This window comes from Nothoprocta perdicaria, unplaced genomic scaffold (assembly GCF_003342845.1).
Source record: "Nothoprocta perdicaria isolate Ctin4 unplaced genomic scaffold, notPer1 scaffold_50, whole genome shotgun sequence".
Lineage (NCBI taxonomy): Eukaryota > Metazoa > Chordata > Aves > Tinamiformes > Tinamidae > Nothoprocta > Nothoprocta perdicaria.
In genome coordinates, this window is record NW_020455755.1 from 543,918 (window position 1) to 565,562 (window position 21,645).

The 21,645-nt window shown below is 48.5% G+C and overlaps 1 protein-coding gene across 2 annotated transcripts in view; it reads left to right on the forward strand.

Moving 5' to 3' along the window:
* The window catches only part of MNT (MAX network transcriptional repressor), a 69,647-nt gene that overhangs the window by 40,229 nt on the left and 7,773 nt on the right, over positions 1 to 21,645 (forward strand). For both annotated transcript variants that reach the window (XM_026047994.1, XM_026047995.1), the window contains exons 6-8: positions 7,180 to 7,759; positions 10,760 to 10,801; positions 11,480 to 11,591. In XM_026047994.1, the coding sequence (XP_025903779.1) occupies positions 7,180 to 7,759; positions 10,760 to 10,801; positions 11,480 to 11,591 (734 nt within the window). The remainder of the gene's footprint in view (positions 1 to 7,179; positions 7,760 to 10,759; positions 10,802 to 11,479; positions 11,592 to 21,645) is intronic.

The following is a 21,645-nucleotide window of genomic DNA, read 5'->3' on the forward strand; positions in this document are numbered from 1 at the left end:
GGGGCTGCGCGCGGCGGTGCCGCCGGCCCGACCCGCAGCGCAGGAGCCGCCGCCCGCCCGACTGAGCCCTGCGCCGCGGGCACCGGAGCACGGGGCACTGCCGGGCACCCCGGAGCTCGAGCCGCCTCCCCAGAGCCTCGCTGGTATGCGGGCTCTCTTGCTGCTGCAGGCACTTAGCCCGCTGCCTTCCCACACCGCAGGTAGAGGAGCCTGCTGTTCGGCCAGGCACTCATCACCCATCCTTGGTGAGGAAGAAGATGGAAAGATGGAGGGGAGAAAGCAAGGTTTGGCGTAAAGAGAGCACAGTGCTGTTTGGAGGGACGGAGGAGCTTCTGGCTCTCTTCACGGGGATTCTTGCAGGCATGGAGCGTTTGGGTTTGCATGTGCAAACCTCCTGTGCTTCAAGTAGCCGCTGGTATAGAGTCACGTATGGTTCTCATGTGGAGCCATGCAGGGTGCACATTAATCCTGCTTAGATGCACGTTATCCATCTGACCATCTTATCTCAATAAATCTGCTGATGAGAAACTACCAGAGGGCCTATATGAACTCAGGTTGGCCGCTGGCTTTGCCAGCATTGTCAGTGCAGTGTGAGTTTAGGCAAGGACTGACCCACTGCCTGTTCTGGGGGAGAGCAGCAGTTTCCCCTCTGCCAGGGACTAATGATGAGAAAGCTGGGGTTTTTTGTTTAGTATTGTTTCCTCCCTCCCTCCCTCCCTCCCTCCCTTTTCCCCGCTCCTCTCAGCACTGTTTGCTGTCTCGTGGAATCGGACATCACCTTTACCTGTGCATGAGGGGTAGAGGCACTGGGTAGCTGTCTTGGTGAGTGGCTGTGCTCCCTTTTAACAGGCCGTTGCTTTCAGCCCGCTGGGCGGTAGATCTTGATGTCCCCAGGCTTTGCAGCAGTACTTCAAGGAGGCCATGGCCAGGCTGAATTTGCTCCAACTTGTCCTGTGGGCCTGGATAGCTCAGCAGCCACTTCCCAACCAGACACGCATAGTGGAAGACTGTCCTCGAGTGCGGCTCGTGGCTGAAGAAAGCAAAAGGGATTTGAAGGCAGCAGCAGCAGGAGGGACTGCTCTAGGAATAACGCTTTGTTCGTCTTGGCTTTCTGCTTGGGTTTTCAGGGCAGTTAGACCAGCTACTTTTCCCTTTGCACTGCTTTTCTTCTCCTGGTCAACAGTTAGTGGTTGCAGCTTGGATGTTTTCAAGCTTTGGGGAGCAGTGTTGGGATGGCTACTGGGAGAGCAGCACGTGTGATACTCCAGTTTGCCTTCCTCAGGAAGCTGTGCGATAGGAGCCTGGCCTGGCAGCCATCCTTGGCTCCTGCGCTCTGCGCTGCGCTCGCCTCGTCCGGCCGGGATGCCGGAGCAGCTGGGAGGGGCTGCAGGTGTTGGAGCTGCTGGGCCGGCCTGGGCGCACAAAGGTCTGGTCTGGTGCCTGCTCGGGGCCTGCGGCCTCTCCACGGTCTTGCAGGGAAAGCCACGCGTTGCTTTCAGCGTCTCGTCTTGCTGTGGTCCCCATCACACTGATTTCGTGTTTGCCCACGTGGCTTCCAAATGTTTCGGACTTCACAGAAGTGTCTCAGAATGCCTCATTTCCCTGGTAGGAGCTGAGGCTTTTGCCCTTGTCTGCTCAGTTTGCCATCAGCTGTACTTGTGCTTGTTCTGCGCTTTCAGTCTTTTCTCGAGCAGACTGTGAAACCATGTAGGCTTTCCTTTTTATAGCTAGAGTAGTTCCATCCTGCTCCCTCAGCTCTGCGCAGTGTCTGCTGCTTTGGGAAGTGTTTTCGTCGCTCTTTGGACTTGGAAGGAACCCTGTTGCAGGCCACGTTAATGCTCCGTGGGTGGTGACCAGGCGCTGCATCCAGGAGAGATCAAGCAAGATTTACATGATGTCTACCAAAAGTCTGCTGGATGTTACGTGTTTCGTAAATACTGCAAAGAACAGAGCTGCAGGTCACAGAAGAAGATGGGGGTTAAGTTCATCAGCAAGTAGAACAACTTGATGGAGTTTAACTGCGGGATCCAGCCTTGAGTGGGACCTCGAGGGTGGAACTGACTGTGGTGCTGTCAGGATCTTGAGAGTTGTGTGTTCTGCGAATTGTTTGTTTTTAAGATGATTTCAGATTTTGGTAAAAGATTTGCTGGAATTTGAAGAATAGAGCACAAGTGATTAGTTGTTATCTTTCAAGTAAACTGTAAGCCTGTGAAATATAAATAATTACGTTAAAGGAACTGCATGTTTCATAATTCTACTGTTGCCCAGGTAGAGCTGATGACTTTTGCATTTGTAAAATCTTTGCTTTCAGTAACATAAAAGTAGAACATAAAAATATCTGCTGCTATACCGATTTAACAAGTTACCTGGCTTTGTTAGCTTGTGTGCTGATCTTGAATTCCAGTTCAATATTATGGGTGTACTTGGTTTTGTTGAAGGCTTGCTGCTGGGATTGACTGGTGCAAAAATATTTTTTTCCAAATGCTTGTGACTGGTACCTGTAGATTTTCAGAGAGATATAAAGAAAATGAGACTTCTGAATTGCTTGGCTTCTTGTGCTTCTGGTGCATGTAATAGAGTGTGTCTGCTGTGTGTGTACCTGCCCAGAAGTGTTATGTAAGTGCTGCTAGTAGTAATAGGTTATTTTGATCCCATTAATTTAGGGAAGGAACATCTTGAGGGGAGCAGTGGATGTTCTGCATGTGTTGTTAGGATGTCCATGGCTTCTGAGTGTGGACTGTGGTAGACGGACTGATCGGACTGATCCTGCCACTCCCTGCTGATAGCCCATTCTTTTTTCCCTTAAGCAAGTGGTTTGCATGCACATGAATGACTATGTATGTACGTGCACAGATACACAAACTGAGGTTCCTTTTCTACCTGTTGTTTTCAAACTTCAGGGATATTTGAGAATTGGAGGGTGTTTGATTTCTTTGAATTTAGGTTAATGTAAGAGTCTTGTATAGTCTAAGAAGACAAATTCAGTTATAACTGCAAACAGCTAATACTTGTTGTCTTGGGGCTTTTTTCTGTAAATGTTTATCCGTGACCCATGAGCTGATGCTCTGCTTTGCTTTGTACTGCTCAGTTGTTTGCAAGGCTCTCCTTTTTGTAAAATATTGCCAGCAAGGCATGATGTGGTAGCCAGCATGGTTCTTCTGGTCATTTCCTGTCTCATCTCACTGCCTTGTTGGCGTATATCTCGATTGCGTGGGCATGGTAACGTGCATGATGACCAGGAAGGTTTCCTTAGGCTGTACCACTCAGCACTAATGTTTTTGGTGTGTCATGTGCATTGGAGGTATTGAAACGTGGATTTTTTTGTTGTTGTTTTTATTTTTGTTTTCTGCTTGTTTCTTTTCCCAACAAATGAGTGTATAATTGTTCATGTGCCTGGTATTTGCAGTATTTCGTATCTGAAAAGGTAGCTGCTTGTTGTCTTCTGCAACTGATGGATGGAAAGAAGACAGCACTGTAGCCAGGGAGCTCTTAGGGATCCCACGTTTTTGGTGAGAAGCAGAGATGCAAAGGGGCGGACTGATTTCAGCGGAGTTGGAGCACCAGGCTGAAGGAGCAGGATTTGGTCTCTGGGTTCATCGGTGGGTGCTCCCTAGTGGCACCTGTGAGTTCAGGAGCAGGTGTTGAGCTGTGAGGTAGGGCAGCGGCGAGGAAGTGCTTTGGGCAAAACGGGAACGAGAAGCGGGGTCCGTGTTCTGCGGGGCCTCCTTCAGGAGCGCTCAGCTAAAGAGCTTTTGGATTCCCCGGGACTCTGGCTCCTTTCTAGGCACTCGCAGATGCCGGGGACTGTTTCCTGGCATATCCCCTTTCTTATGTCAGCAACGTTTCTTGTGACTCAGTGTTAGCCTCGGTTTGGATTTGGCAATGCTGCTCTTTGAGATTGCTGACCTTATTCTTATCTTCTGCTTCTGAGTTTTCCTTCCCTGCAGAGCCTGGGATTTGCAAAAGCCAAGAACAGTCTTCATGTTTCAGAGAGCATTTGTGGTTGGGCTCCTGCTCTGTGCAGCCTAGGCCGACTTCAGTGTTGTGGGAATGAGGAAATGAGAACTTTTCTAAATTTAATAATAAGTAATCAAGGCCATTTGTTGCCTCATGTAGGGATGGGGTAAGAGTGGGAAAGGAAATGAGTTCCATTGCTCTTTTTTTTTTTTTTTTTTTTTTTCCTTTTTTTTCCTTTTTTTCTTTCTTACCTCTGCATTCCTTTTTCGGAGACTCCTTACCGTTTCAGCCAGGGAAGGGCACTCTTCCTGTTGGGCACTCTGACCCGGCGGGACAGGAGAGACGTTCATTTGGGGACTCGCTGTTAGTTCCTACACTGACATGCCCGGGTGGCCTGAGCGAAGCCGGGCCCTGCAGCGCTTCCCCTGGCAGAGCCCGTGGGGCATCTGCTGCGATATGAGGCTCCTGTTGCTCTGAACTGTGGTGGCAGCCCTGGAAATCGGCCAGTGCTGCGACTCTTCAGTGGGGTTTATGTGGTCTGTTCTCCCTTGCTTCAGCTGACAGCTTAACTGCATGGAGGGGAATGAGGGTCGTCTCGGACAACAGCTTGTCCTGTTACTCAGTTGGCATCATTAACTTTTGTGAAGAGTTTTAGAAGAGGTGAATTTACTCATAAATGGAGGTGCAGAGCATCTGCTGTGAGGGCTGGAGACTCTGAAAGGACAGAGTCTTCTCTAGTTTTAATTCATACTGCTGTGGTTTGAATTGTTGCATCTTCTTGGTGATACCCTGTTGAGATATAGAAGACTGAAAATCTGAAGGTACTTTTCTTCCTTTTTTGCCGCTTCTCTGGTGTAAATCAGGAGTGATTCCTTTGAGTGACGCTGTTGTAGAACCGGTACAAGTGAAACTGAGTGTACGGATTTCCTGGTATGTAGTGGTTCACAGGGTGCATCAGAAGCTGCCAGAAGCGCTTAGTGGTTCAGAGAGTTAATTATCCTTGTGCCGCAGTCCTACGAACACATACCTGTTTATGGCGTTAAATAACGTTGTTTCTCTGTGATTGGGAGGGAATGCAAGTGTGCATAGAGGTGAGGTGCCTGGTTTTGCAAAGGCACGTGTTGTTGGTGAATTCCAAGTACTTGAAGTGCCTTATGTGGAATGGGAGCCTGGAAATTAGAGAGGGAGACCCCGTGCGGCTCAGGCAGGAGCCGGCGGGACAGAGCTGCTGACCGACTGCCCGCAGAGCGGAGCTGCCTGCGCTGCTCGGCACGCGCTGCCTTCCGCAGGAGCTGAGCTTAAACGCTGCAGGTTCTTAGAGTTCACAGTGCCTGGTGTCTGCCTGAACTCTTAGCGTCCCAAGTAGCACCAGTCCTCTAGTCCAGAGGACATTGGCGCCGATTTTGTGGCAACCCTGGCTGCTCCTGTGGCAGGATGGGCTGTTTCTTCTCTTGCTGCCATGCTCCGTTACAGTGGACAACCTTGGTGCTTTGGCAGTGAAGTTCACACGCTCGGCACTTGGGATGAGACCCTTTCTGCAGATCACGTGAGTGTGAGCAAGGTGCGATCGTGCGCTGCTGTCGTCTCGGTTGTGATTCATAGGGCTACTGAACCTTCTCAGTGGTCCTTACGCCCCTTGGTCCTTACGCCCCTTGAGAATGTCAAGAATAAATGGAAATTATGTAAAATTCAGGTGTACTTCTGCCTCAGAGCCCAAGATCCTTCTTGTGAAAATGCCCCAAACATCACATGCCTTGTACATACTGGAGTCACAGAAGATCCTATATTGATGGCATTGTTAATGGGAGAGTGAGTGAGAGAGCAAGTTTGTGGGGCTGCCTTTTTTTGTATTAACATCTGTAAGGGGAAGTGTTTCCTTAGTTTGTTTGCAAGCTGCAGGTATAAAAAGAGAAGAAGGCAGGGGGATCCCCACAGCTTGATGGAATCACTGGAAGTTTCTGTATCCCAGAGGTTTATGGGCATTATTAAGATATTGTTTAGAGACTATTAAATCCATTCAGTGACAAGATGAATTGATGGTTTGGATTCTTTCTGCCAATAAAGAGGTCAGACACAGAAGACAGTGGCTTACTGATGTTAGATTTTGGCTTAGAAAATCCTTGAAATGAACCCTTTAGCTCAAGGGAACCCAAGATTTGCCATACCAAAGGCCTTGCTGGCAGCTTGTCAGCAGCCCAAGGGCTGCACCTGCTTTGCAGAGGCATTTGCATAAATATTTTTGATCAGTACTGCTTGCTTGTAACTCTGCTTTCCTCTTCTCTCAGCTTCCCTGATGAATGAACATGACTTGTGTAGGAATTTCACTGATAACCCTGATGAACACGTTGGAGAGCGTTGCCCCCAGCCCGGCGTTCCCGTGCACACGCTGGCCATGGAGCCTGTGCCTGCTTGTGCCCACACTGCCGCCCCACTGTGCTGTGCCAGGCTGCAGCGCGGCCGCACTGGGCGTCCTCGTCGGGAGCGCCAGGAGCTGCCGCCAGTTGGCCTCACAGTTTTCACTTCCATTGACTTCAGTGTCCTTTTTCTCCATCTTCCTCCTTACTTTTAAGTTTTTGGGTTGGGAAGAAGCTTTGCGTGAGGATAGCAAAGGAGGGAAACAATAAGTTGAGTTCAGTTCTGTTAATAGCAGGACTACAAATTTCTGTTCAAAGGGTGATGGATTTGAGGTTTTGCTTTGGGACTGTCTGTAATTCAGGGTGTAAGATGAGCATTGCAGGGCCAGATAGTAACAGCTGCAGGGCCTTGCAGGTTGGGAGTTCAGACCTTGGCAGTGCAAACTGTGTAGAACTGTGCTCTCCTCAGCACAGTGTTTGGGTGGGTGGAAACGGGCCTATATCTTGCAGGGTGTTCCTCCTGTCAGTTTGCTGCCGTGACCCAGTGCTTGCTGGCCTGTCAGGACGTGCAGACAGGAGCGAGCAGGCACCTGAATGTGCCGCCATCGAGGGCGGAAGCCGAGGGCAGCATGTAATCGTATGTTAATAGTCTGTGCTTAAATCAGAGGGAAGTTAAAGGAAGAATTGATGTGACAGACGCGTGGCACTGATCTCAAGGTGCCGCTGACTCCCACACGCCACTTTGCCCAGGGCCCCATTCAGCCACCAGCCCTGCAGTAGCCACACCTAGCAGTTTGGTGGAGAGGCCTGCGGATGGCAAATGTCCTCGTAGAAGTACCAATACTCACTGTGCTTGTTTCTCTTTCAGAAGAAAGTGAAAAGCACGAGAAGCTCCGCCTAGAGAGAGAACAGGAGCAGAAGAAGTCCAGTGTGCAGAGGGTTAACCATGTCGGTGCCGTGGAGGAGCCCAGGAACGAAATGCTGGCAGTGCCCATCTCTCCCCCTGCACCAGCACCGCCGCCTCCACCGCCTCCACCCCTAGCAGCTCCCATCTCCGTCATTCCCATTCCGGTGGTCACCAGCCCCCCTCAGCAAGCAGCACAGACCACCTTGTCCCCTCCACTCGTCCAAAGGCACCAGCCCCTCGTAAGCGCTCCCGGTGTCACCAAGGAAGCATCTTCAGTAGCACCTGTCATACAGAGACCGTCTGGCCCCCTTCTTTCTGACGCGAAAGCTGCCGCAGCACCCTCGGGGAGCCCGAAGCAGCTGCAGCACTATGCAGCACCCGTGCTGGCCATCTCGCAGCACCACGTCGTCCAGCAGCCCATGCAGCCACAGGGGCACCCACCGCTGCAGCAGCATCCGGGAGTGCCTCCGCAGCTCAGCGCCCTAAAGCTGGCTCCAGCAGAGGAAGCCAAACCAAACGAGCAGAAGAAGAGACCTGGAGGGTGAGTGCCCTTTGTGGCTTAGAGAGAAGGGCTTTTGGAGGGTTTGGAGAGAGTCAACAAAAGCCGTCTCTGAATTCTGCAGCAAACCTAGCATTCCATTTGTAAAGAGCTCTCACATCAGTAATAACATCCATAGTTATTTGAATGTTTATTTTTGAAAGCAGGTCCCCTTACCTTATTATTTTCCCTGGGTTTTACTAGGAATATACAGGGATTGTATATATAAAATCCATAGTACTGAAATATACAAACATTTTTTTCCAAGACGGAATGTATTAGGCAGCAAGTCCCAGCACTGCCTGCATGATCTCCTGTGGTGTCTAATACTATTTTCAGGCAAAGGATCTATGCTCAGAGTGGTCAGGGAGATCGTACAGCAGTCTTGCTTACAGAGACCTTCCTGAAAGCTGGGCCGTGGAAATGTTCTACAAGATTTTGTTTCCCAGGATAGAGATCAGCTTCGTTACTATCTTAATTTTAGTGATAAATTTAATCTTGAGGTGAGCAAAACCATCTTCCTGTTTGTTTGGGAATCCTGGAACTGGAAGGGACTTAGGGTTGTTTAAACTTTCCCCACCCTCACATATGACTCTTAACCCTCATGTAGCTCCTGGCAGGTGTTTGTCTAGCATGTTCTTCATGACTTTGCTTGGTGTGGACTCCCATGCTCTCCTTGGGCAATCGATTCCAGATAACAATATTCTACTGTGTAACCCAGTATTGCTGCCTGTCCTGTTCCTTGTGGACAGGCAGAGCAAATTGCTTCCTTCCCATTTGTGGCAACATTTACCCATTCCTCTCGCTCTCCTCAGTCCTCTCTTGTGCAGGAAAAGTCACCTGGGTTAAGTCTTTCTTCTCTCATGTTACATAGACCTCTGGCTGTTGTCCTTGCAGCCTGGGCTTGGCAGATGTCTCTCTCTGAATTTTGGTGTCCAAGACTGGATGTGCTAGTCCACTCAAGGCCTCTGCAGGGCTCGGTGCAAGGTGCTTTGCAACTGGCCTGTTCAGTGCAACGAAGCAAATGAGCTTGTGCTTGGGGCGAGGGGGCCTGGTCAGGCATCCAGGGATGCTGCTGCTGGACAGAACAGCAGCAGGTGTCCCCCCAATCCTCACAATGTCTCAGGGCTGCTCTGCTGAAATAGGCTCTGTGCATTGTGAGGACCTTTAGTCTCCGGTCTGCCTAGCCCAAACGAGGGCCAGCAGGAGAACAGCGCAGGACATGCTCCTCTGTGCCACAGCTCCATTCCCATCAGGGGAAAGGTTTGGGCTGTGTGCAGACCTGGAGTAGCTTTTTGCTTTCTCCCAGATGGAGTCAAGTGGTCTGAACATGTGAGAACTTCAAAACTTAGTAGTTCACTTTCTTTTTCTTGGATCCTTACTTCATTTGTGTGAGCATTGCTGTAATGCAGTGTCGATGAGATGTGAATTCTGCCAGTCTTTGGAGAAACGAAGCCTGGCAGTGCTGAACAGTGACCTATTCCCTATGGGTGAGCTCCATAAAAAGTGTGAAAGTTTTGACATCTCTCGGGAGCAAGAAGAGAGGTAAATTGCAGAGGATGAGGTCCATAGTGGCTTTTGGGATGTAGCCATCCCAAAGTGCCTAGAAAGAAGCAGGAGAAATAAGGCTATTATCTTTATAAATTCTTCAGAAAATGGATAATTCCTCTTAGGATTGTGATGTTTATGGCATGTCTATAAAATACAGCTGCAGAAAGAATAAGCATTTTTGTACTTGAATGAGCGGAGCCTGTCACAGAAGCGGTTGTGTTTGTCATGCGTGGCGTGCACAGCGTTCCTGCTGGCAGGTGTTGGGGTGCCAGGCGTGGAGCTCTGCCCCGGAGCAGCCAGGGCAGAGGCGCTGGGGTGGCTGCAGCACCGCACGCAGGCTGCTCCCTGCCCCGGACGGTGCCTCCTTGCCGGGGGACGCCGTGCGGGCCTCATCCCGCTGCCGAGGGCTACGTCGGCGCCTGAGGTCGAGGCGTTTTACCCTGCAGTGTTTCTGTTGCCAGTGTCTGTCTGACGCTGAGCAAATTGTGAAGGTTTTCTGTGGTGCATTTTGGACCCCATGCCTCAAGGTGCATGCTCTTTCTTTTCCCAGAGTTGCTCCTTTAGGCGGAGCACAGGAAAGATGTTTTATTCTGCTTGTAAATGGTTCACGGGAAAAGGCTCTCAAATATTTATATTTAAAAATCTGAATATTTATTAAATATTAACCGACCTCCTGAAAAGCTCACCTCTCAGTCAGCATGTTTCCAGCCAAAGGTAAACAATCACTCTGCAGAGTGCATGGAAGATGCTTGAAATGTCTGTGTCTGCTAACGTGCTTTATCGCGCAGCAGCTGAACACCTGAGATAACAGTGACTTGTTTTGCTTTTCCTGAAAGAAGATTCCTCTGATTTGGGGGGGAGCAGAACCAAACCGTACGGGAGGTGGCCTCAGTTCTCTTTCTTGAGCAGTGACTAGAAAATTCCTGTATTGCTTTACTTCGTGTTTATGTTCAGCTGTGTTATTTTAGGCACAGTAAAACTCTAAGGAGGTTTGAAGCATTCCTGCCAAGTCCTATGTGCTTTAACATGTAATTGTATCAATCTTATCCCCTGGAGTGGAGGCGTAGATCAGAAATGGGTCAGAATCTGGGTTATATAGAGTATAAATAAATACAGTTCATAATTTGTATATTCTTCTCTTTGGCCATGTGTATATATAGCCACGTTATGCTGTTGCCTGTTTGTATTTTGTGTGCAGTATATACATAATCCACTATATATATGTTTATCCCATCGAAACTGCATGTAAAGTGTAGATTTTTATCTTTATACATTATAGCTAGAATTATGTATGTAAATGACATTAAAACAGTGATACAGGAACATCTCTGCACATTGATGTTAACCTCTATATCCTAGACACACACAGACACACACTGCTGAAAGCACAGGTTGAATGGCAATAGTTTTAAACCTGACACTGAGTTTATCTTTGTTCTGTTTGGGTTACAGGGTTGGGACCAGGGAAGTACATAATAAATTGGAGAAGAACAGGTGCGTAGAAAGCCAGGGTTGTGTTTTTATTGTAATTCCCCTTCCTTTTTTTGCCTATAGTCTGTAAATATCCATTTGGTTTTTTTACAAATGACTTGAACAAAATTCTTAGCGATTTTTAATGAATATTGCAATACTGCTTTGCTTTCTTTTAGCTCACTTCTGCATCTCTTGCTTTCCGGTATGTTTTTCTTAGCTGCGTAATTGCATTACAGTAACATTGCAAAACCCTGATCCTGCAAAGTAAATCACCATGTGCATAATGGTGTAGTTTCGTATTTGAGTTAAAGAAATTTGTTAGCCAAGACAGAGGCCAGGGTCCCGTGTAAATGCAAAATAAAGATCAGTTCCCGATCCAAAACTTACACAGTGTAAACAGCTGTATCAGAAACATGGGAAAAGTGAAAACAAGAGCATAGGCGGGTGAGATTTTATTTGAGATTGCACAACATTTCCTAGCAAAACCAGGACTAGAATTGAGGTCTTATAAGCCACACACCCCTATTCCATTTACTGGATCGAGGACTCAATTTTAAGCGTGTAGGTGGTCTCAGTGGCCGCTGTGCACATGCGTTAGTGCTTTGCTGGATTAAGGCCCAAATTAAGATTTCGCTCTCCATTAATCCAATTTCCAGTTTCTGGTCGCACCAGTTGACAAACTATCTGTGTTTTCTTTAGACGTGCGCATTTGAAAGAATGCTTTGAGACATTAAAGCGCAACATCCCCAACGTAGATGACAAGAAGACCTCAAACCTCAGCGTTCTAAGGAGTGCCTTGCGATACATCCAGGTATGTTTGGTGTGCGGGTGACTGCTTGTTCCTGCTGGTCATCGTGTTTTGTCTTTGCTAATCAAGGCAGACCCCTGTGAACGTTTTGAATATCTCAAAAATTATTGATGAGACAGAAGTAACTGCAGGTTATATACTTGGAGGTAGGGAAAGACAGGAATTTTGGGATGCGATGAAGAATGTGATGGGAAGCTCCAAATGGATTGGATACCAAGAGTGAATCTGTGAGAAAGTGCACATAAAATTCAGTTGTAGTGTTTGGAGCCTGAGTGGAATAAGCATCAGTAATTGCCTGTTGTTTATCCCATACTTGGCACTGTCAGCAGTTTTGTCAACTGCTTTATGAATTTATTTGTTCTTACCCAGCGCATTTTCCATATTTAATATTTGTACAATGGGTTAATGGTAGCACAGAAGTTGTTCTTGGAGGTATTCTTTGTGGTTGTGAAATCAATAGCCTGCAATGCAGTTTAAGTTAATTCAACTGAGTAAAAGGAAGAGGAAAGCTTGCAAAAGTTGTACCTCTCTCTTGTAAGTGAAAAGGGCCAAAGAGCTTGTGCATTTTGGCCAGAGTAGAGCACACTGACCACTGTTAACAAATGGGCTTTTCTGCCCTGGCTTTTTCTTTCTTTTTTTACAATCTTTCTCAGTATCTCTCCAATGCCAAGCATATCTGTGCATGTTGGTGTTTGCTTAAGCTCATGGTGATACCTGTATTGCACTGTATTGTGTGTTGGAGATTTATAAAGTGCTGCTGCGGTCCTCCTATATCCCAATAGGCAAAGAGCTACATGTTCCCCGGGCAGAACTAACAAGGAAACTCCTTAAGATACCGTGCTGTTTCTGCTACAGTGGAGCCCTCCTCCTTGTCCTGGCCTTCACCTCATTTTCCCGTTGTGTTGGGTGTGCGTGAGAGCTTTTCAGCCCAGGCTGCTTTGGGAGTCTCAGACATGTGGTCTGGATGTATAGGTTGCTGCTTTTCTAGATCACACACTCGTGTCCAAACCAAAACAGTGCGGCTGGTGACATCTGATGGCAGTTTGATGGCAGGTGTGAGATGAGTTGGCTGCTATCGGTTCCTAGAAGGCCATGGTCGCAGCAGGGAGCGGGATCACTCATCTCTCGTTTCGCCCTCGCGCTGGGTCGTTTCTTGCTGCATGCCCCTGGGTTTGCAGGAGGGGCTCTGCCTGGTGCAGAGGGGCAGAGCAGTCTGGGGCTTCTGTGTCGGGGGAGAGCGGGGCAGAGGTGGCGCAGAGGGAGCAGAGCTGCCCGTGCTGCATCGCGCGGGATGTGTGTCACGGCAGAGCGACTGCAGCACAGCCGCTGGGGCTGGCAGCATGGAGCTGGCCCGTGCTGGGAGCTGCCGGAGGCTCCGAGGGCCTCCACGTGGTCCGGTACCTGTACAGAGGGGCAGCTGCAGCAGGGCTGCATGCAGCCTGTGAGTGCCGCAGGACAAGCCGCAGAACGAGCAGCGCTGCAGCCTGTGAGCACTGCAAGATGAGCACTGCAGGACGAGCGCAGCCCATGAGCGCCGCAGGATGAGCCACGCCACAGCCCACGAGCGCTGCATGAGCGCAGCCTGTGAGCGCCGCTGCTCGCGAGCTCCACAGCCCGGCTGCAGCGGTGCGCGCTGCCTGGGAAGGTCACGGTGACCTCAGCGCGCCGGAGCAGCCCAGCCAGCGCCCACGTCCACGTGTGCAGCGAGCACATGGCTAGTGCCAGCCCCCCGCGTCAGCCACTGCCCGCCCCGCTGCTGCCCGTGCAAGCGCCGCCCGAGCAAGCACCGCCTGCGCGAGCAGCTCATGATGCGGCAGCACGGCCGCTCCAAGCGGCTCCGTGGGGCCCGGGTGGCGCTCGCGGCTGCGCTCTGCGCCTCAGGCAGCCGGAGCATCCGGAATGAGCGCATTCCCTGTGCCTAGCTCTGAACTGTGACAGGGGTGTTACACGAGGAATTAGACAGCTGGTTTTGTTTGCGTGTAAAACAGGTGATTGAAAATCTTGTTTGAATTTTAGGACTTTAAAGAAAGATGTTTTAAAATTTTTTTTTTTTTAATTTAACATCGATCTGTTCCAACAAAAACAGCAAAATAGCATGCATGAATAGTTCATCCCTGCTGCTGATCCTTGCCTGTCCCAGCCCATTAAAGAGGGAGCCTAAGCAGGACCCAGCGGGGCCCGTAGCATCCGCTAAGGCTGGACAAGGTGAATCTCAGCCCAGCCTTCGGAAAGAAGAACAGGGTTGGATACGATTAGAAGAAAATTGAAGGAAACATTGCCTTACTGGCAGAAAAAATAGTATTAACACCTATAGGGAACATTTCAAAGACTTTCCTTGCCCTGTGTCTTCACAGGCTACTTGTTTTCTTCTTTTTCCTGCAGGATATCACAAGTCTCATAGCAAATCCAGCATGTTTCACATAACAGACTTGTTGTTTGCCCCTCTCCCTTGTGAACAGGGTATGAGAGTTGTGTAAAGGAGAGTTAAAATCAAGGTTTTTTATTTATTCACAATATAGCAAAGTAGTTCTTTGTCAAAGCAGGAAAATACCCCAACGAATGACTCCTTCACAGAGCAAGTGCAGCATGCTGTAGTTAGCGCTGATTTGTGCCCTCAAGGATTATGGCAGTTTACTAATTGTTGCAGCCTCTCCTTCTCTGAAATCCTTTTTTCTTCATTCCAGCTGGAACTTCTTAGACACAAGCTATTTGTTTCCTTGTCTGATTTTAAATATTTGTATCTGCATCAAATCAGATAAGTCAGAAAGTTAAATTCCAAACTTCCATTTAGCTGTCACTTTAATTTATCCTTAGAGTTGGGATTGGGCTCTGCAGTAATAAATTAGAATCTCTGCAATTAAACACATTGTTGCACAAAGGAAATTAGGCTTAACATAGTTGGAAGTTGTTAATCCATTTAAATAGCGATTTGGTTTTATGCAGCACAAGCAGTTGGTTTGCGAGCCAACTTCCTGGCTTGGGACGCGCGGAGTTGCCTCCGCCTGGTCCAGGTGGCACCATGGGCCTCCAGCCCCCCAGGGCTGCAGTCAGGCACGTGTGACACGAGGCCGGACCCCGCGCTGCCGTGGGCTTCGCCCATGCACCCCAAAACTAGCTAGAGATACTGGACACTGGAACGTTGCCTACACATGACGTGAAAAAAATGTAGTGGGGAGAAAATGCAGTTGTCCGCTTTGAGGGAAGAGCGGCAGCGCATGCCCCGTCGGAGTGGTGCTCTGTCCTCCAGCAGGCCTATGTCTGCTCCGAGTACTAGAGACAGAGTTAATGGTGTGGAATACGACCAGTATGACCTGTCCCACACAGGGGCAAGAGGTAGGGAATTCCTCTGTCAGGAGGTAGGGTTTAGATTCTGCCCAGCATCGTGCTCACCTGAAGGGTATTGGTGCAAAGCTATGGATTCTAACAGAAAACTTGCCTTTTGGTCTGTGTGTTCCCAGAGGTCCTCCAGTGGACTTGAGTTGCAAATAGCAGACTTTCGGTCTTCTGGTTATGTGTACTTAGAGAAATCTATGCATGAATGACAAAGCCATTTACAAGTTGTGACTGCTAGGTGGCTGCATTGGAAGCCTCTTATTGTCATGTGAACCGCAGAGAAGTGTTTTACCAAAATAGTCTCCATCTTCCTAATGGAAACCCTGCATCTATCCATGTTCTTGGAACAAGGTGCTTCATCAAAACAGCTGCACAGGACTTTTGGAGGAGCAACCAGCTGTCAAAAGTTGAGTGTTAAGTGGGTCTAGAGCAGGGAAGAGCCTCTTCTCTAGAGCATTAGCCCTTCCAAACCCTGGCTGCGGGACGTGACAGAGTGACAGAGCCTTTTGGAGCTGAGCTCCCCTCCTGCCCCTCATGTTGCCTCTCCTAAGAGTGGCTGAAAGGGGCAAGATGCAGCTCCCATGGCTCTCGCCGTGCTTCCTTCACAGGATGGCAAGAGGGCTCATGGTAATCTAAATCTTTCTAGATTCCCAAGTAAATCTATTGGTTTGCTTGTGCCAAGTTTTGCCTCCCTCGCTTAAACCAACTTCCCATTGCAGCAGTGTCACTTCAGGCAACCTTTGCCTGTCCACGTGGCAACTGGCCAGATCAGGCTTAGTTTCCTCCTCCTAGGTAACTGCTTGACACTCAAGGAGGGACAGAAGTTCACGGGTCTCAGTTTTTGTCAGGTGCAAAGTAGTTGAGCAAACTCAGGATGGATGTGGGTGTGAAAGAGTCACAATTTGAAAGGCAGTTCTGCTAGGCAGGGGGATGGACTCTGTGGTTACTTTAGCAAAACTGTTTCTCTTTCCATAAAGGAAAAAACATGATCCTGCGATGAGGATGTGTCAACATCAGGCCTTGGACTTTGGTGCCAAGAGTCCTTGGTTCTGTTTCTCACCAGCACACTGGTTACTGCGACTTTCCCATGTCCATTCCCTTCTTTATCTCCCCTCTTTGGGGTGTGAGCTCCAAGCTGGGCTGCCGTTTCCTTGTCCATGTGCAATGCGCCCTCAGCAGTCACAAATCGGCTGAGATCACAGGATGCTCTTGGATGCAACTTGCCAAGGTGATTCCCGACCTCCTGCCGGGAACAGCAATCCATTCTGAACTGACTTCTGTGCTAATTAGGAAAGCTCATTGTTTATATGAAACCTTTGAAATTGTTCTGAAATACTCAGTTTATCCTCACATCGCCTCTCTTGCATTTTCAAACTGCCTAAACTGACACATTCTCCTGTAAATGGTACCTGTTTCACACTTCTGCGAAGGATAAGCAATAGAACCCTCTCACTTCAGGGCAGGATATATACAAAGTACTCTCCAAAGATACCCAAATAGTGCGCCCTCATGTGCTGTCTTTTTCTAATTCGTATTTTGGGCATGTGAACACAGCAGATACTGTTTTCACATTTCTTATATTTTCTATTTGTTAACCACAGTATCTCTTCTTTTCTGGCTATTTACAGATCATTTCATCAGTGACTTATCCCTAATGTCTAATGCAGAGGACCTGAGCGAGACTAGTGTTTTTTAAAGGCCCCAGTTAATCTTCAAATTGGAGTTTGTGCCACCTAAGTAAAAGGGGACACTACAACACACTAGTTTCCAATGGAGATAGAGATCCACTACCACAGACAGTAAATCCATGTAGTCAAAACTGGAATCTGGTCTCTCTGGATTATTGTATAAAGAAAAGAGATCATTTAGATTCAAGCATTGTAGTGGCTGGGTTATTGATCAAAATGCTAAGACAAACCTTGGTGCTGAATCTGATTAAGTTCCCTCACCTTGAACAGTACAGTTGTAACTTTATTATTACTGTTGTTATTGTTCCGTCAGCTCCAAGAAGATGACATTTATCCTCTATAGAATTGTCCCAGTGACAGCTGGTTCTGTTAGCAGCTTCAGTACCTGCTTCATGTGAACAGCACTCACATGCCAAGCAGTGCTGCTTCACAGTGTTTACCTGACCCCTCCATTGATTCTATCTTGTCTAATTAGCCTGGATTTCATTGCAAACAAAAAAGGCTCCCAGCAACAATAGGCTGTGGTCGTGCAGCAAGGGCATGGCATTATCTGCAGACTGCAGAAATAACAGTGCTGAGGTGGTGAGGTAGAGCAAGTTGAAACCTGCTTAAAATGTGAAACAGAGCCAGGTTACAGGGCTGATCTCTGCTGGCATCAGTGGGAATTGGGAGTGCACAGCACGTGCACAGTCGAGTTCCTCCTCTTGATGGAGTTGCTAAAGAGCTGACTTCAACTTCTGAGGTACCGTGCCAGGTTACATCAATATAGGAAATGGGGTCCTAAAGTTGAGAAGCTCAGAGGGGCTGCGAGAACCTTCAGTCCCTTAGCTCTGAGGGTACTTTGCATTTCTGAATCCTGCGACTTTCTGATCTGCTCCTTCATATTGCCTGTAAAAGGAGCTATTTTCCTGTTGAGCTTGCATGGACTTCCAAAAGACAAGACTAAAGAAAGCCATCTGAGAAATCTTGTCCTCTAAGAAGCATCCATTTATCACTAAACTCTATTCCTAACATTTCAATAAGAGTCATGGCTTGTATGTTTTCTGAATTAAGTGGTAGGAGCTGGGATGGCAGCATAGTGTATCAGCCTAACATTTTTCCATAGATTCCTCATTCAGATTGCATTTACAGATTATTTTTTCCTTTGGATAACTTGCACGGTTTTTGAATAAAAGAACCATTGGATTCCCATCATGAAGCAGAGGGTTTAGTACATCAGCCAGAATGACTTTGGGGCCTCAGGCAGCTGTGGACTTTTGAAATCAAATCCTGAAATCCTAACCAGCTGTAGGACGATCTGCTTGAAGGGAGATTCCTCCCTGACAGCAGTCAGGGTTGGACTTTATTTGCAGGAGTGGCTGCAGGACATACCATGCAATAGATCTCTTTAAATGCCTGGTGTTAGGACGTTGCTGAGTGAACAGAGGCTGTTTCTTAATCTTTGCCAAACAGGATGGTTCTGCTTTGCAATGTCTCACTTGTGATTCATGCACTTGAGTTTGAAAAGGGAAACAATGCAACTTTTTTCATGTTTTTTAACTGTTAGAAAAATATACATGTATCGTACTCTTTTAAGAAGCAGTTGAAAGGAACACTGAAGGTTCTCTAAAGCAAACCAGCCTCAAATTCTAATATAACCCAGAGTTTATAGGAGTTTTATGGAGTCTGCTTTATGTGCCCATGCTCATACTGAATCTTGTGATATTGCATGGGAGAGAGTGCAAATGACAGGACAAAGGCAGCAAGAAGTACAGGCTTTGATTACACAGGCTTTATTTAATATTTAACATTATGCAAGTCGCCCACCTTTAAGTCTTGTCATAATAACTACTTGGAGCAGTGCTATTTTCTCCCAGCTCAGGGTAGAATTGGATCTTTGCACCGTGTTTGGATATGGAGGACAGGGCCCTCAGATTCCCTGTTGGGAATTCACAGAGCACCCCAACACCACCGTAACAGTTTCACTTAGCTTCTGCTTTTGTTTTTTCCCCAAAGCCTCGGTGGGAGGAGGCGAGAGGCCCCAAGATAGAGTATAGGGGTTGCTAGGACTCCTTTCCTGGGCAGCAGAGCACACATGTGCAGCAGTGTGCTTCCGAACGACAGTGAAGCGGTTCCCGGCCTGCTCACTGCCTAGCGAATGGCCCCAGGGAGGCAGCAGTCGGCGCGAGCGCGCCTGGCGCGGCCACGATGGCCCCTTGCACAGCGGGTTGTGGGCAGCGAGGTCAGTGACAGCCTGGCTAGCGTGTAAGCTGCCTGCAAAGTAATAAATGACAGGGGTTTGAGAAACGCTTCATAGCAAAGCAGCAGGAGGTTGGTATCGGCTTGTTCTCTTGCTGTCATGTGTGGATGTGGAGGGATAAGCGAGGTGTGGGCTACCTCCCGGCTGGCCTTGCAGAGGGGCAGGTGGGCGGCAGGTGGCAAAGCTTGTTGGTGCATCTTGCCCTATGACTAAGCCAGATCTAAGAACGGGGCAGAGCTATGGTCAGGATCCGTCCAGAATTGTATTTTGTCTCTCACTGCAGCTGCTGTGAGATGCTTCCAAGAAAAAAAAGTACTGCAGCGAGCAGCTAGGATTATCCGTCTCCTGGTTATCTCCTCCTCATCTCTGACAGTAAGACATCTGGTCTTAGCTCTGAAGCGTAACTATATTATATCTTCCAGAGCTATTGTCTGCACATCATCGTGCAGATGCACAAAAGGCTCGTGAGGTCCAAAATCCAGCAATTTTGCTGTTGAAATGTAGTGTGCTTTGTTCTAACACCTGGAAAATTATTGGAGTTAAACCACAGGTACATTTACCATATCAAACAAGTCACTACTTCGGGTTTGGATAATTTTCCAAGTCTCAAACAATACAGGGTATTTTAGGCCCTGAACCGTTGAAATGATTGAAAATGTCCCGCTTTTCCTGAATTATTATATTAATTAGAAAAGAAAACCAAAACACACAAACAAACTTAACACCTTCTCATTGCAAATAATCCTTTAATAGCTTTTTAAGGTCAGATTGGTCTTGCTCCTTGATATTACCTTCATCTAAGCTGGTGACAGCCATGTGGGTATTGGCGCTGGGAGAGGCTTTTCCTCTCCTGCCTTGTGTCAGTGCTGCCTGTTGCAGCCGCTGCTTTGCTTCGTCCTTGTGTTCCTGCTCTGGGTTCTCATCCTAGTAAACAGCTGTACTTTGCTCAGAGAGCTGTGCTCGCAAGAGGTTGCATCCTGGCCTGTGCAGATAACCACATTTCTGTTATTTTTGTTCCAGAGATTATGGTCCAATATGTTTTTTATCAGGGATCCATGTGCTAACAATGTGCAAATAATTAATTACAACGGTGCCTGGTCTCATTTCCCATTATTTCTCTGCTCCAAACATAATTCCTATGATATAAAGTATCTCCAGCTATTAGCTGTCTCTGTGTGAGCTCCGGGAAGTCATGCTGCATGCACCAAAACGTGGGGATCCCAAGTTCTTGGGCAGCCCTGTTCTCAGATCACTTACACAAACGGCCGGGCAGCTTCTGCAGCCAGTGATCCATTTGTTTCCTGAAAGCACTGGGCTTGCTGCATGCGTGAGGGTGAAGTCACATCCTAGAATATAACTGACAGCTCTTTGGCTGCCTTCCTTGTCCAGGGGTTAAGCAAATGGAAAAGCTAGGTCATGAGGCTGTTAATGAATGACCCATCATGACTGAGAGATCTGCAGATAGACCTACGCCCTGCTCACAGAACGCACTCGCGTTGCCCAATCCACTCTAAAGTGTCTCCGGGAGAGTTCTGCATGCGTGGTCAGACAGGTCTCCTGGAATTTATTGGGGATGAGGCGTAGCACGAGAGTAGGATGGCCTCTCTGCCTCAGCTCTCCAGTTTTATGTCAGCTTCAGTGCTTTTGAAAAGCTTTTATAACTTAAGACTGACACTTACAGAAAGTAATCCTTAACCTGCTCCTTCTTTCTCCTCTCTTCCCTCAACAAAGAGGCTTCCACAAGCACATGAAGTTCCTGAGGCCCTCTGGGCTGGTTCCACCGCGGTTTATGTGCCAGCTCTGGCCAAGCAGCCTGCAAAGTGTGAGACATGCCCAGCGGTGCCCCATGTGCCCGGGGAGGGCAGGGAGGTCCTCAGGATTAAATCTGTCCTCTCAAGAGTGCTGAGAAGCAGTGGCCATCACCTTGGACAGTGATGAATTCAAATATTGTTTCATACATAAGAGCAAGTGACTGTCAAGTGAGAAGTGCTTATTGGTGGCAGTGTCCAGCAGCTCTGAGCCTGCGGGTGGGTTGTCTGTGGAAAGCTCAGGCAGGGAGCCCGTGAGCAGTGCTGCCCTGCTCAGCACTGACCCCAACCAGACGAGTCTTTGCAGTAACTCCTCGTAACTTTGGAGCAAGCCTGTTGCACCATTACATGATCCCTGAGAATGAAAGGCTGTAATCCTGTGCTGGGCTAAGACTTGTGTGAAGGCCCGTGGCAAATGTGCTGTAGTTCAAGTGGTTTGGGTAGAGTTGCCAGTGGGTGACTTTACTCAGAGCTCTGTGATGCTCCTGAGCCCGTGCAAACACCTGCGTGCGAGTCGCTGCTTTGGGAGCGTGGGCGAGGGCAGCGCCAAAGCGGTTGCTCTGCTCGCGGACAGGGATGTGGTTGTGCAGGGACCTGAACTGCCTTTCCCCTCCATGGCGGCACCTGGGCTGCCACCACCGCTGGATTTCAGCGGTGGAGCCACCCGGATGGAACGGTTGCCAGGGAAACCAAAGCTTTGTTTCTGTGCAGACCAGCCACGGCTCGCACAGGCGGAAGGTACAGGCGGAACGGGAGCTACAGCGGCAGCTCTGTGCCGCGGACTGGGCCTGCCTGCGCCCATCCCTGTGCAAGCACTTACAGGGACATTGCAGCCGCGGGACTGCTCCTGAGCCGATTCCTGCCAACATCGCTTCCCATGGATCCAGGTACTGCTCCCAGAAGGTACAGCCATGAGCCTTCACATGGAAACCCAAGGCTGATATTGTCACCTTTACTAGTGTAGGTGACTGTCACTGAAGGGCATGTTC